We start from the raw sequence: 16766 nt of genomic DNA on the forward strand, positions 1-16766 counted from the left end.
CTGCTAAGAGACCCAAGTACGTGTTCCCACCTTCAACTTTTCATATAGTTGAAGTCACTTAAATTTTTCTATTCCCTGTCTCTACTGCAAGTGTTCATTTGCAACCTGAAAGAGGAAGGACGAGACTAAAACCGTTTGCATCCAAGAGGTGCTGAGACACAGCAGTAACAGGGGCCAGAGAAGAGCCTGCAGAACCAAATTAGCTTCTTAGCCATCTTTCACATACGAAAATACACAAATACTCTAAATAGAGAAGGATTTTTAAAAACTCTAAAAATACTGCAGTGCACGCATCTGCATAGAGGGGACATAAGTTAACTGTTAACGAGAAAAAATGAAAGCTTTAAGACCCTGTGGTTAAAAGTAAGGGTCCTCTCAGCATGTTCAGTGATTGACTGCCATACAGTCCCCAACCTTGCTTGTCATCATTACCAGGATAAAATGAAGGACACGCAGCAATTACCTTTCTAGGTGTTGCAAAGTTTCATGTGGAATTGCACAGACACACAGCTCGGTATAAAGGCCTGCCCTTTTCCAGCAGTTAAAAACTAGGCCAGCCAACCAATCAGAAAGTAAGTCTATAGCCTTAATTCCCCATTAAGTGCATAATTATGTACTCTATCTTCGTATGCTGGGAGGTGGTCTTCAGAGATGAGCAGCATATGAAAGATTAAAGCCTCCAGATTAATTACACACACATGCTTTTAGTATCTTTAATGCACTTGACCAAATTCAGATGAGTTCTGAATTTCTTACAGAGCATCGTTACTTTTATATCATCTTGTTATATACGCTGCTAAAGGGGAAAACACAGGCTGAATCCCTTCCTTGTGCTCTGGTATCTGTCCCTTGTAGCAATATGTTGTCTCCTCTCTCATTCCTAAACTGAAGGGAAAGATAGCAAGATGTCTGAGAAAGACTCAGGAGCTCCCTTTTGGTAGTTCAAGCAGTCAGAACAGATTAACCCAATCATACTTAGGAGTCATTTACAACAACAAAAAATTTGCTTTAAAAATGTCTTCATACAGGGGAGAGCCACAACTCCCAACACGGGTATGTAATGTATCAGAGACGCATACTGGAGGGCATCACCAGTGTTTCTGGATGAGGCGTCTCCCTACCTACAGGATCTAGGAGTCAATCCTGGGTATGTGACACTACCAGACACAAGCTACTTCATCTGATGAGCCTTCAGCCTGCTGTAGTGTGGCAAATGATTTCTTAAGACCTCCGATATGATTATTTTTTTTTTTAAATAGAGGATTTGCAATCATAGCTAGAAAGGCTATTAAATTAGCTGTGCCACTAAAGGCTATTATAACAAAGTCATTTATCAGTTCTGCTGAATAGGTTTAATAACGCTCTTTAGAAAATTATAGGACAATACGAGGATAAAATTACCATAGCATTCATTTGAGATTTGAAAACTGGACTTACGTGAAGCCAAATATATCTGTGGAAGTTTCAAGGCTTTATATTATAAGACATTACTACATGTTTTCCTTTATCTTCAAAGTCTTCCATGCTTTTAGGTGTCAGCAAATGAAGATAGTATTGACTGATGAACACAACCATCTGAGATCTAATAGTTCTTCCTGATCCGCATCAAGCTGTCCACAAAGCATTCTCTCACCTCAGTGAGCAGAACGGCGGCACAGAGAGGGAGAGCAGAAAGCCCATGTAACACAGCAAGCTGCGGGCCGATGGGAGAACAGAAACCCTGGCAGCTCCGTGGACAGATAATCCAGGGCCAAACTGTTTCTTTCACACCGCTGGACAACACTTAAACTTCACAGCCAGAAAGAACTCGTGCAATCCGCTCTAAGCTTGACACCAATCCTCAATTCCCCAACTGCAAATCTGAAGTAATCCCCAATTTTCAAACTTACTCTGGAATTGCAATGGTTTTTGTGAGATCAAACTCTTGCCCGTTAGTCTCCAACAAGAATTTAGAGCTTGAAATGAAAACCAGAAGGAAGGATTGGGCACTTACTGGTGAAGGTTATGTTGAAGCCTCTCTTCTCCATGGAGTGGTCGGTCTGGAACTCCAGCCTGGCTACGTGACCGCTACTAGTCAGAGAGGAGGGGATCTGGTTTCCTGAGAAGGTCCCCAGCACTGGAGATTCAGCAGTTCCACCATCCTTCACGGCTAGGAAATCAAACTGAGGCTCCACATCAAAATCATTGAAAGCCAAGTGAATTCGGCTCTCGGGTTTAGCTATAATTAACCAAACACAGTGCAAGCTGCTTCCGTATTCTTCAGGGTAATTTGGTGACAGCACAATCCCAGATGGGGTGGTGAAGTTGAAAAAGCAGGAAACTGCAATAAGAAATCACCATCAATCATGCAGCACAGTGCTCCTACAAGCTGCTCTGTCATGTTTCCCCCTCCCCCTTATCCCTTGAGCTGGGTGATTCCTGCAAATTCCCAATTGCTTTGCTTCTCAGAGACGATTAAAGAAAGGAAGGGCTCAGTGCTCCATTCACTGCTAGATGCCAGTGATTTATTTGCATGGGGAAGAAGTGACTTCAAAAGTAGTCTCCAGTCCTGGTTTTGGTTGATTTGCAATTTTCCAGCCTAGTACAACAGTACTGCCCCTTTTTTCAACAGTGCATTTCCCTACATTTACGTAGGCTTTGTGCCATGCACAGTGGAGCACGGGTTTCTCTGACTGCAGGAAGAAAATGTCACTCAGCCAGGTAGGGATTTGGTATTTTGCAGGTGAATTCTCCTGCATATCCCTGAGAGAAAGCCTACACAAGAATCAAATGTGTGACTACAGTCAGCTAGTGTAAAATAAAATCAGCATTAAACAAGTTAGACTGTGTAGCAATGTCTTCTGTTGTGGCCACAACTCGGCACAACCTACAAAACGTGAGGTAAGGAATCAACTCGGCTGTTACCCATGCAGACCTCCAGGCTCCTCTGCTGCTATCTGTACCCAAGCTTTTTAGTCTAAAGCGCTAGGTGAACTGCAGATGCAATTCTGAGTGCAGTGCAGACTTTTCAGGATTTGCTTAAAAAAAATCTGCACTTTCAGCTTACCTTTCTGTTTGCTAAATGCACTTTTCACCCATGCTCCTCAACAGACACGACTTCACCCAGGCAGTCCCACTGCATTCAGACTATGCCCATCCTGTATTAAATATTTGTACGATACAGCAATAAACTGTCAGCTCCTTTGAGAAGGAGCTGTGAGTCAATTTGCCTTTGTCTATCTCCTTGGGCAGCTGTTTACACCTGTGCCAAAGGAGCACTGAAAAATGAAGGCTGCTGTTTCATTTTTGGTAGCGACTTTGCTGCACTGGGCAAGGAACAGCCCAAGAACCTTCCCAAGCTTTCCCCAAGTGCCAGGGGCTTGGGACAACTCAGAGCAAGGGCTGGCAGGCTGCGATCTGCAGCCCAGGTCTAAGGGAAGCTCCCCTTCCCATTACAAATAAATCACTGACTTCTGCTGGGCTAGCATGTTACCAAAAAGAGGCATCAAACTAGACTGCCTTTCCCATGAAAATAATTAAAGCCAGCCTTAAAATGAAGTTGAGGGGAAGAGTGCATATGAAAAAAAAATCTTTAGCTCTCGAGGGTTTTCAATATATACTGTATTTCAGCTGACAAGGTCTATTAATTTGAAAAAGCAAGGCTGCCTTTTAAGTGGTACCTACCCAATGTTTTTGATATTTTATGTATGTATGCTTTACTCATCTTTTTCCCCACCATCACCCTTGGTAAAATCCATTACTTGGAACATACATCTCACTAATTCCTGGCAAAAGGACATCGCACAGAGGATGAGACTGGTTTTAGTTTGGCATTTACATGCTTATTTGGTTCAATGCTCACCCTCCCTCTGTTATTTTCCCTCTGTCTTCCTTCAACGCTTAATGGTTTCAGATCAAATAAGATGGACGTTACCACGACGTTATCAAGGCTAAGAGCTACAATCTATTTCCTGGCTCTCAGCAACAAAGAGAACAGATTAAGGAGAAAACAAACTGCAAAATATCATCAGGATTTTGGCTTTTTACTAGATGCTGAAATATCAAGGGATGCTGTCAAATAATTCTGTCAGCATAAGCTTGGTATAATCTGCCTAGGAACAGTTATTGAAAATAAATGCATTCACACACCGAGAAACATCTTAGCAGTAGGAACCCCTCACAGGAGCTAGGTATCTCCTATAAATTTTTAAATCCAAAGTGGTAAATTAGCATTCACATAGGACCTACAGTATCACACAACCAGCAACAGAGAGGTACAGTTGCTAGCGCAGCTATTATGGCCCAGCGCTGGTGGCTCATTTCAGGAAATAACAACAACAAAGAACTTGCTGACAAAAGAAAGAAAAGCAGAGTGAGGGAAGAATATGAAATTAAACTTTGCTAGATAAAACAAAATGACAGATTAAAAAGTAACAGATAAAAAAACCCCAAAAGTCTCCACTGCAGGGAAGTAAATGACAATTTCCATTTTCCATAAAATAACAAGTGTGGGAGACAGCCAAGTTGCAGGCTGCAGGACGAAGGCCACTGCCCCATGCATCCATGTCCCACGCCCACGGCAGGGCACCAGCGTCCGAGCTCTCCTCGGTGCAGCAGGGAGCCTGGCTTCGCCTCCCAGAGGGTCACGTCCAACCCAGGAACCGACAGCTGGTCCAGAAGGTTCATTAACAAGATCATGGTGTCTGTGATATGAAGATTTTCTGTATCTTTTTAAGTAGGAGAGGTGGTTCTTCAGCATGAAAGGGGGTTTTTGGTCTGGGGCTGCACTGGACAGGGCTGGCACCGGGATCCACGTCAGCCTCTCTGCTTTCTCAGAAGTGCTTTGCTGGACACTCGGATAAAAGCAGCAGCTGTTTAACGGTGTGTCACTGACAGTGAATGTGCTATCAGAGTGAAGATGATAGTACCCAAGAAAGGTGGAAGACAGCTGAGCACTACCTGTCTCGTGCTGTTTTGTGCATCCGAGACAGTCAGGAACAAAGTGCCCCCGAGGAGCGAGCAGTCATTTGAAACATGACAGACAGACAGAGGTCAGCCCTGCAGCCTGTCCGTCAGGATCGCTGAGTTAGGAATATCCGTGACTCTGAGGCCTTGAGCTAAGAGATTGAAATTAATATTTAGTAGCATTGTTCTTAAATGTTATGAGAAGACATTTCATTATGCGCATAGCATAGGTTCCAATTTATAAGCCTATGCTGACCTTGGTCAATAATTATTATTACTGATCAAGTACTGCAAAAGCAATAAGAAAAATCCCTTTATTAAATACAGCAGAATAAATCACAGCAAAACTCAGAAGAAACAGAGTACCTACCAAAGTCAGTGAGACCCATGTCATTAACGAATGAGTACAAGGTATTTATTCAAGTCATCACAAACATTATCAAGATTCTGCCTTAATTTAGAGCAGTAAAACAGTGAAGAAACAGCTCATTGTTTCTTGTCTCAGAACGTTGAGTGGGGGACATGGCTGTGGCATGAGGGCACTGCCCCACGGTCCCAGTGTGCGATGCTCATGGCCACACTGAAGACAGAGGCATCTGACAGTTATTCACCAGCACGGCCGCTTGTTTCTGCGCTTTCAGCCAGGAGCGATTTCTGCGTTTGTCTGGTCAGCCTAAGCACAACTTGCTTCTCCTTTCTTCTGCCTTCAAAAGATCCTGCCTCCTCACAGACCGTCTCGCTTCTCCTGCGAGGCATGCCTGGTGGCCCCAGGCACTCCATCTCTGATCATTCTGCACGTGAGAATCCAGGGCTGATCCCGGGAAGAGGGCGCACCCGCAATGCATGGGAATGGGAAAGGCACCAGGTTCAGGAGCTGAAAACCAAGGAGGGAATCACTGTAATAATTTCAGTCTCCATGGAAACAATAAAAAATCCTGAACTTCTCTCTCAGCTTTCAGATATCATTCCAACAGACTCTGACCACTTGGGAGAGCGCTTGAAGACAGTAATGGATTTTCTGCCTTACCTTTCCTTTTAAGAAGATCCCTCCTCTAGGCATAGCTTGCTGATGGACCGGAAAAATAGGACCTCAGCAGGAGCCTGGTTAATAACCGGCATGCCTCACTCGCGGAAGCATACATCCCAAATAGCTAACAGTGCTGGAAGCTCAGGGCACTGTTCAAGCTGTGAAGCCAAGTGCTTTATATTTTGTATTTTCCTCTTTCTGTATCTGCTGTTTCAATAAACACATCTGCATCACAATGTATTTTCCATCTTAAAACCCTGAGGCACCAACAGGGCAAGTGGGAGGTGAGGGAAAGGAGTCTAAAGCAAATATTAACCAGGAGAACTTTTTTGTATTTCAGAGCAACGAACTCTTCAGCTTACTCTGGAGTAGGTGTCGCTGCCAGCATGCGGCTAACCAGGGGCGGGAGAGCAGGTATGTTAAAGAAGAATGAAAAAAGGCAGGTTTTGGGTACCAGACCTTGAGGAAAATATCACCAATGAACTTAAAATAGACTGTATAGGAGCCTCTGTGCACACAGAAGAGTGCTACAATACCAAAGTGGGTTTCATTTCCACCCACTCAAAACAGGAACAGTGACTGGGTTACCAGGAATAAGCTAAGTTTCTTAAACTTACTGGAAGATGCTGATCCTCACTAGGACAGTGTTGGGCTGCTTGTTTGCCAGGGTTTCTGCAGCCATCTGTTATTCAGGAGGTGCTCCAAGGCTTCTGCACGAAGACAAGATCCTTTCCTGTGTGCCTGGTTTTTTTAAACGGAACTCTCCCCTCCCTGCAGTCTCTCTTGTGAATCGGTGCCGGTATCCACAAGACGACAGAAGTTTAATTGCCACTTTTTGGCAAAAGCCCCAAAGCAGTCTAGTGGCCTTGTTATGTACCTTTCCCGTTTTGCTCCTTCGTGGTTTAGCAGAGCATCCTTCCTCTGCTGCAGCGCTCTGAGCTGTCTGCCAACTGCTGCAACACATTCGTCTCCTGCGGGCTGGAAGCTGCAACAGGCTGGGACTTGGCTCTCCGCACAGTCCCACGCTCGCGGCACACTGAGTGCATGAAGGATGACTGCTGTAACACCAGAAAGGGCAAGGTACCCCCGAAGCGTGTAACTGCAATTGGGGTGACGGCAGCTGAACACCAGTGATTAAGTGCAGCAGAGGGTGTGTGGGCAGGTTCAGCCACATGTGAAGCTCTGCTCATGGGGAGCAATAGAAAGAGCCTTAAAGATAAACTTGCACACATCGACTCCACCTGCAAATTGGAAATGTCCCATTGCAGCTTTCTCAAACACCAACCCCACATGTAAAGCATTAAAGTAAAATAAGGCAGGCATAAGGGAACTTCTCTGCAGACCAGATTGAAGATGGCAACATAACGCACACCACATTCCCGTTTTCTGGATATAGAGATAGGGAAAGGGGACAGAGACAACCTCCTCGCCTGATAAAACCAGTAAGCGTCATTTCGGATTCAGACTCATGTAAAGAGAAGCAACCCATCATGCTGAGGAATTGCTGTCAGGAATATGGACAGATGCCTTGGCACAGGACAGCTCATTTATAGCAGCATGAAACTCTATCAGGGTAACAGCTCAACTGATTCAATCAGTAAAATAACAAGCATGGAGACAACCCAATAAACTCCATCCTCCTGATCAGTGCTGAGAGAGCAGCTGGGAGCAGCTCTGGTGAGCTGCGTGCACAGCGACGGGGCCGATACCTCCGTGAAGTCCTCCGCTCCAGCTCTCCCCACGTGCAGGCTCTCTCTGCAGGAGGAGCATCCCTGCTGAGGATGTGAGAGCTAGCCACATCTGCCGGATCACCACCGCGACCTCATCTCGCACCCTCCAGCCTTATCACTGCAACCTTCTTGCTGAACCAGGCTGACTGCACAAGTACCTCAAGCCCCTAACAATTCGTTAGAAACCAAAAGAACACACGGAGCAGCAGCTCACAGCAGGAGACTGTTTCTTCTGGCTCTACAACTGCTAGACAGACCTCACTGACAAAGTAACACAGAGGAGAGAACAGGCTCTGGTTTGACCCAGGTGGACCTCAGCTTTCCTTAGAAATAGACACCAAGGGAAACTTCACAACTCAATTGACAAGTGGCACGCTGGAAGATGTGCAGCTTATTTGAGACAACTCTCAAGGAAGAGCAGAAGGGACTGGTTAAGCAGCCCTCTTATAAAGTCACAGAAAGGGAAACGGAACATTTTCATAGAGGTTGCACCAAAAAAATGCCAGGGGAGTTCATAGGGGACAATTATAACCCATTTCATCATCGTTAAGAAGGTGCAAAAGTGCATTCCTGCCCAGGACAGCACTTAAGCATACATGTCTACTTAAGCAAACATTTAAATCTCAATGCTTTGATAAGCTGGGGCTGCAATGCAGAAGAAGGGCTTTGAGAGAAAGTGCCCTGCTTAAAATTAAGAAGGGAATGGTCTTACATGGCTGCAACCGTGAAACAAGGTTGTTAACAAAAGCTACAAATCCCACATGTATATAGAGATCATGGTAATCCTGCCTTCATTTAATTTGCTTCCCTTACTGCCAGAGAAAGATTGGATCTCAACGGCTCAGGGGAACAGGCTGAAGGCAAGAGGCATTTCACCACCGATTTGCTGCTCTGACCCCAACTCACATCAGAGGCAAGCAGAGGTGTTAATGGGTCCTGAAGGACACACATCTGTTGCACAAATCCAGAAACCATCCAAAAGCCCTGGAAGTGGCCTCAGCAGGCATCGAGCCCGCTTCTTGGCAGGCTTTCAGCTGCACAAACCCAGGATGCGACCGGCTGCTTTGCACAGGTCAGAGTTGACGTGTTTTGGTAGGTTAAGGTTAGCTACCAGTTCCCTTTCCCAGCTTGTCTGGTAGAGATAATTAGAGTGTCTCTGCCATTATCTCAGGAAAATCATATGAGGGTACTTCATAAAAGCATCAATCAAAAAAATGAAAAACTCCACATGGCAAAACAGCTTGGAAATAAAAATTAATAGAATCCCTACACTTCCTCCAAAATCCACTAAAAGCAACTGCATCTACAGGCAGCTGAACAAGTCCGATGTTAGCTAGAAAAAGAAAACCTGTTTACAGCAGGAGGGAGAAGCATTTTGTGAGTTAACGTAAACTGTTCCATCAGCACTGCAAAAAGTAAGAGGAATTAAGAATAAAAGAAATAATATGAAGAGCACACAAAGGATCAGGTTTTATCAGAAGAATGAGAGCCTATGCTACAGTTCAAAAGTCTAAAAAATTCCCTTATAATGAAAAAAGTATCAATTCCTTTAAAAAAATTTTCTGGAATTTCCAGCTGAAGAATTATTGGACAATAAAGGATCATTCTGATCATCTTAACCATCCACCTCCTTAATACAGACTATAAAACAATTCCTGGTTCCTACAGGTCCCCAGAAAGGAGTATCCAACGTCAATTTATAAATGTTTAGGTATGGAGAACCCATCGCTGCCTTCAGTAGACTGCTCCAAGGGTTAACTACTCTCTGTTAAAAAGCTATTGTTTTTTAAAAAGGCAAACTATGCTTTCATCACTGCTAACTTAAGAGACAGACTTTTCTCCAAATTACTCTTCATAGGGAAGGCTCCATAGGTTGCTGTGAATAGTGGGCAGGAAAAGAAGAAAAGAGAAGAAAGAGTAAGAAAATAATGACCAATTGACAATTTAATTTAGAGCTAAATGAAAACCTTGTCAAGTGATATGAAATTACATGGTTCTGTTCAGTACATTGCTGGGAAAAACATCTATTGCACTTTGCATTTCCAGCTACTAATCCTGAATGTTTGTACCAGACAGTGCACACAAAAGGTTAGCCACTCAGCTCAAAACTAAAATTTGCAATCTTTACAAAGAGGAGCTAAGATTATTCGGCAGGTATAATAGGCCAATATGGGATTAACAAAAAAAAAAAAAAAAAGGAGTAATTACCACTAAGGAGAAGAGAGATTTTATACGGCTATTAAGGAAAATCAGATGTTCAAAAGACTGGAAAAACGCACAAAATCATAATGCCTCCGAAGAGGATGACTGTGTTAGTGCCATACGCTCCGGTGGAATGACGGGGGATGCTGGGCTGTGCCCACCTCCTGCGGGAGCCAACTCAAAGACAACTCTCAACAACACAAAGGACTTCGTTGGTGCTCAGTTTGGTCTGAGTCAATGCACCATTCGCAACAAGACAGCGCAGATCTCCAGCGTTAGTGGGCACGGCGCTGCTTCTTCCCAGCGTTCCTGTGTGTCACAGCAACCGTGAGCAAATCGGTGAGAAGAAATGGGCTGTGGTTGAGGTTTTCAAGTGAACAAGAAGGGAAGAAAGCATAACATCTGCTCCAAAGCCAGAGAAGAAAACACACAATTTAACATAATTTCAATTGGAAATGCTTTGGGAAATGCCTTCTGCTCTGTTTAGAGGAATATTATGCATGACTACCGCTCTAAGCAGGTCTATAATACACAGAGAGTTTACGATAACACAACAAAATGAAAGTCACTGGAAACGAATGAAGATCCTAAAGTAAGACCGGAGCAAGACCAAGACCCCTGCAACGACGATCAGATCAACAGACATAAAGTGTCTGGAGGAGTCCAGCAGTACTCTGAAATAGCACAACTCAAATCACAGCCCCTCCATTTAAACATAGACACGCATATATACATACACACATGCACATATGTATTTATCCCCAGCCTTGTGGAGTTGCAGTCAAACGACACCAAACAAATACCCCTCAGTTCAGTGCAGAAACCTCCACCCCCAGGTTTGCTTGATGCATTGCAATCACAATGTACATGCTGTTCTATTTCACTATGGTTTATTTACCTTTAGAACATATGACGGGTCCAGAAAACCTGAAGTTTACAAGTCTGAGATCAATAAACTAAACTTGTATCAGAAAATAAGTTGTTTTCAGAAATGACTCTCCCAGAGCAACTGGCAGAGGATAGTTAAAACAAGGCAAAAACTTTGCCTTTATTCAGTGCGATGGTTACAAATGACATATATTGTCATGACAGTTTATGGCATAATTATCTATCATGTAAAATGAGAGCACTGCTTGGCGCAAGTCCACCGTTCAGCTAAAGGCGCAGGACTGAACTCATGAGTTGTAGGTCACGGGCCCACAGGGGCAGGGCTGCAGGCAGGAGGAGGAGGAGGGAAGGGGAGCTGCTGGAGAGGAATAGCAAAGGACCCTGTAAGACTTACTGAACTGCTGCAGAAACCCTCTGAGAGCACTGTCCCCCTGCAGAGGGGATGTTAGCTCTTCCTTGACAAGGAAACAAACATTGTGAAACAAATTTTGGTCATAGAAAATGTTTTGTAGCAGGGCCTTCCACTGCAATAGTTCACTTAAATCAAATAATGAGTTTTCCCCTACTATACATGAGTATGTTTAAACAGCAATTCCAACCATGTATTTGAAAGTTATGGCACTACTGAAACACCCCGCTCCCCGACTATGTCTATCCAGACTTCCATCATCATTCTCGCTGCAGTAACTGAACAACTCACCGGCTTCCTGTTATAGCTGTAATTATGGGCTGGTTCCCCATTCGTAAGCTTAATAATCTCCTCAGCCACAGGAAACTGTAGACTTCAGTTTGAATATTATATCCCTTATGAGTTCCTACCATCAGGGCACAAACTTATCTAAGTAGCACAATGGTTTTCCTCAGGTAACATTTATCCGTGTGACATCTCCTAAGCCCATTTTGCTGTCCTTCAAGACTTCAAGAAAGCTGAACGTAGCTCTGTACGAAAGCAATGGCTCAGGTTACCCTGAGTTATGAAAACTGCCTTAGCCTTTGACAGATATCACAGTTCTGTAACTTTCAAAATGCAAGTGTCAGAGCGAACGACAGTAATTACGAAGCCAATGCAAGCGCTAAGAGGTGCTGCAGAATAAGGAGAAAGAGAGGTCTTCAGTATCCAGTCATCACTGATACTCAGACACCCACACTGCCAGAAGCAGACACCAAGCTCAGAGCAGACAGATGGATGACTGTGCTACCCCATCCAGCTACAGCACTACAGGTTCCCAGGCTCCAGTGCAGTTGTTTCAGGTATCTCAGCTCATCAGAGATAATCTGAACACACACAGCAAGGCCAGGGATACCTTGCTTAGTAAGGGGTTTGCAGAAGACACACACTAAGAAGGTCTTGCACAGTTTCTCAAGTGCCCTATGTGCTCACCCTGGACAGTTAAGGGATGCAATGACAACAAAGAGGATGAAGACGGAAGATCTGTTATCACGAAGGCACAGACAGTCACGAATTAAGAACCCATTGCAATAAGCAGATGCATTACTTAAATGGTTTGTGTTGCTCTGTCATCAAAGCCCCAGGAAATGAGTTCTCCACAATAAATTCTGTCTGCTCATAAATCATTTGCTCAGGACAGCAGGATACACCATAGCGCACTGTTTAATCTCTGTCTGCATTTGTCACGCATTTGCGGCCAGAATCAGAAGCACTGAATTGTTCGCATATTCCAACTAGCAGCACATAAATCGGGTTACCTTATTTTCCCACCTCATGCCCAATATATCCAATGGTCTCCCAACATTTACAGAGAGTTGTTACTAATCTCACTACAGATTTCATGCCAGGTTACACATTTTGTCATGTAACCTCTTCTGATTCATGCACACTAATATGATGCTGTCCAGAATAAAGGCAGGGGAGTAAAGGTGTAGAGAGGGCTATGAAATACTTTTTCCCTCTACCTACATGTTGCCTTGTTGAGTCATAAATATCCAAAGCTGGAGGGCCACAGAGAAGAATACAATGGAATGATTTTAACTAAAAGATTCATGCCTGTGCTACGCTTTGCATGGACTGCTGACTGGGGCTTGATTTGGCGCCTCTGTTCAGTATCTACCTACAAAAAAAATAATCCTACTTTACTGGAAAGTCTCCTTTCTATACTACTATGATCCCACCCTCTCATACTGGCCACAAACTATCAGCAAGAACCTCAGCTGTTCAAATGAATTTGAAACTTCTGCGAAACAAAAAAAACCCCAACTTCTGATGCTAAGCACAGAAACAGTCTAACATTTCCCACTTCAAAGACAACCAGGAAAGCTCCATTTTCCTCATCAACATCTTTAGCTGATTTGCTTACAGAGAAAACCAAGTAGGAAGGGAAGTCCTTTCCCAAGTCACAGCATTGGGAAAAGGCAAAACTCACAAAGTAATTGCTTCCTTTCCCCAAACAGACACTCAAAACACTCAGTTTAAATTAGTGCTTGAAAAGAAATGCGCTTACTCGAAATCAGTTTCCCACGTTCTCCCATAAATTGCCAGTGTAGGGACGCTGAAGCCCCCGCTTCTCCTACAGCTCCTGAAGAACCCAGATTCAGCTCTGAAGTAGCAATGTTTACCACCCCTCCCCGAGCTGTGTAATCTCTTTGGTACCGACCAACTCCTGCCACACTACAAATGAGCATTCTGTACTGGAGTATCTATTATCGGCATATCTATTTATCTGCATAGTGAATACACGCTTCTAAAAATTAACATTTCTGTTTTCTCTCTATCCATTTGCCCCACACTTTTGTCCTCTGTCTGTTACTCAACTGAATTTTCCTTTCCGATTTTTTTGTTAGGTTCAGTCTCACTTCCCTACACCATAGTATCTGTTCAAAGGCACAGACTTTAACATATCCAACTAAGTAGAGATGAGACAAAAAGAAGAGTTAGCTTGTCACCAATTGGGGAAAATATAGATGCTTTTGTGAGTTTTGGTAATGTCCAAATACAATATTGTTTCTGAGTGAAGGTTTAGTCAATATAATAAAGCAGATTGCCCAACGCATCTTCAAAGGACAGTGAGACCATTAAAACCCAAAGGGGACTGTGCATGTAACTCCCATTTACATCTGAAAATTTTATCCTTAGTCACTACTGAGAGCATAATATCCTACTTCTGCTGAGAACTCATGCAACAAATTAAAAATTGAGGTCCAGCAGCAGGGAGCCTGAATATTGTCAGATAATGAAGGAAAATTAAACGGCCAAAAATAGAATCAAGTTTTAAATTATTTTTTGTGTGTGTCCGTGTCCATGCCTCCTGTCTCGGACACCAAAGCCCTACTTTCTCTCCAGAAGGGATCTGAACCAGAACGCCAGGAGGGCAGAGAGAGCACACTGTCCCAGCACAAGCCCAAATCTCCATCTGGATGCTGGTCCTCGCTGCACATCCCTTCTCTGCGGAGAGAAGAGCCAAGCCAAACTCTCCCCACAGCTTCAGTTAAGTGAAGCTGCAGCTTGGTGCCATCTCTGCCACCACGAGAACTTGCCCTGTCCCGGGTACCAAGCACAGAGCACAAACATACTGTTTACGTGACCACCTCACCACACAATGACGATATTTTAGAGCCGTCTCCTCACTGACTTACAAACACAAACTGGTTTCTGAGCAGACCACTGGCTACTCTTTTGGCAGGTAATTGTTTTCTGTCCCTTCAACTCAAAGGCAGGCTGGCACTCAAACTTCAAACTGTCCCCGTGGCGAAACGTGGATCCTTCTCTCCTGCCGTAGGCTGGGATCCCGGGATCACCGCAGCTCCCTTGGTCAATCTCTGAAAAAAAGAAAACAAAAGTTGCGTGGGGGAAGGCTCTGATGCCAAGCTGGTGCAATACCTGCCATACATCTGCACTGCGCGCTGCTTGTCAGCGCTCCGGCAAAGACATCGCATCCCCGAGGGAGCGCCGGTCCCCCCGCACCGTCTCACACAGGCGGGGGGTCAGCAGCGGCGCAGAATGCAGCCAAGATCTCTGTCGTAACACACAGATTTTACCACCGTCACTGAAAGGCCATCCTAACAACCTCTCCTAACTGCTTCCTCATCCTTAAATTAATCACAACTAAATGAAAAATACAGCGATACCCAAGGAGATCCTACTCCGCATCTGCTTCAAGGACTTCTTTTGAAGCAGACAAACCACGTCTCACTAAATGGGACCAGGTCTTCAACTCCTTTGGCAAAGAGGATACTGTTGGGGTGTGTTTGCTGGATTGCCATGTTTGCTGTCTCCCTTGCTACCCTCCGTTTCCATTTCTGCATGTGGCCCCCAAAGCAGACAGCTGACACCTTATTGCATGGAAACATACAGTTAAACTCTCGCTGCGCATGTATTTTGACTTCAAACAAATCATGGACACAATTTTCTGTTATCTTCTGCTCCGTACAATTTCATTTCAAAAGGGCCCCCTGCTCTGTATCACTATTAGCTACAAAACTTCATTCCTTTACAGCCTCCTCAGTGCTCCCACATTATTTATCTGCTTCACATTCATCTCGTCTTCCGCATTCTCTAGTTTTTATCCCCATCATCTATGATCAGCCTCGCTGTCTTTTCTCCCCATTTTCAATTTCTTACACCAAATTGGAAACTTCTTTTATGACATTTTCTTTACAGAGGAAAATCGCATAATCCAAGATTTGCATTACTCCATCTAATATTCCAATTTGGTTTGAATAACAGCAAGCACCTCATTATTATTCTGACTTCAGGCAACTTGGATACAGGTGTATTTTGAATAGAAGTCACAACAAGGCACCTAGCTTCTGCTACTGCCGTATGCATCTTGAACTAAAAAGTCACTGCCAGGTAATGAAGCATCCCAAAAATAATTTAACATAAATTAACATTCATATTAAAGTTTTCATGAAATAGGTTCCTTTTTTTTTTGCCTGTCTGAAAACACTTTGCCAGGATTTACATATCTTCCTGCAGACTTTGAAAATCCAAATGTTTAAGATCTGTACTTGCATATATAAATAATAAAAAAAAAACAAAAAAGAAAACAGTTCAGATATTAAAGTAGCACTAAGCTGTACATTACTCTCCAAAAAAAAAAAAGCAGGAGACAAATAGTGCAAATCATGAAAAGAAAATTCAGCTTTAAAACTCAAGAAAGAGTAACCAGATCAAAGGGTAGCATGCACATTTTAAGCATGTATCATTTGTCCTGACAGACACGGGAAACTGGTAACGCTTTCTGCTACAAGTCAACAGCCTTTAAAAATTCTTTTTTTTTTTTATTCCTTTCCTTCCCACACCTTGAAGTCTTGAAATACAGCATTAGCAAATAACACCGATGGCGAGCTGTCCTGCAGGGTGCCTTTCACCCAGCGTCTCCAGTTCCTGCTATCACTGAAGCCTGTGATGCTGAGCGCCCTGGGCCAGGAAGCGTTGAACGCCCCGGTACCACTCTGGTTGCTGATACTTGGTGAGAATGAGATGGACGCTAACATATGTCACTCCAGCCATCTCTTAAAACAACGAACCAAGTGTTAAGGGCCAGGGTGAGCCACAGTCATCTCCCAGCCCGCTTTGTATCCAGCGCTGCCGGGGCCACGGGGAGCAGAAGTGCCAGCACTTCTCAGGCTGCTCCTCCACGTTCAGAGGCTCTTCCACTGAGGAGCAACAAAGCTCTTCAACACAGACACGCAACATATTCCTGCCCACACCAGACTCCAGAGAGGGAGCCCTGTCCTCCTAAAGCCCATGGGAGTTTTGCCATTACATTCAGCAAGGCTAAGATTTCATCACTGACCTGAAGAGCTTCCCTCTGCACGTATGTGTGGCTCTGGAGGGACGGCGGCCACAGGGACTCCACCAAGGGGCTGCAGACAGACATGCTAAGCAGCTCCAGCTACTGCAGAAGCCAAAGGGAGCTACAAGTGTTCAGCATATTCATTGCTTTTGTAAAATGAGGACATGCTTAGGCTACCAGATACTCAGAAAAAAAGCAGCCAAAGAAAAATAACTCCCT

At 44.1% G+C, this 16766-nt stretch overlaps 1 protein-coding gene across 1 annotated transcript in view; it reads right to left on the minus strand.

The window, feature by feature from the left end:
• The window catches only part of CSMD2 (CUB and Sushi multiple domains 2), a 324356-nt gene that overhangs the window by 118270 nt on the left and 189320 nt on the right, over positions 1–16766 (minus strand). Inside the window, 2 exon segments of the mRNA XM_050909729.1 lie at positions 1994–2320; positions 14383–14565. Coding sequence (XP_050765686.1) covers positions 1994–2320; positions 14383–14565 — 510 coding nt within the window.

Source organism: Gymnogyps californianus, chromosome 22 (genome assembly GCF_018139145.2).
Source record: "Gymnogyps californianus isolate 813 chromosome 22, ASM1813914v2, whole genome shotgun sequence".
Lineage (NCBI taxonomy): Eukaryota > Metazoa > Chordata > Aves > Accipitriformes > Cathartidae > Gymnogyps > Gymnogyps californianus.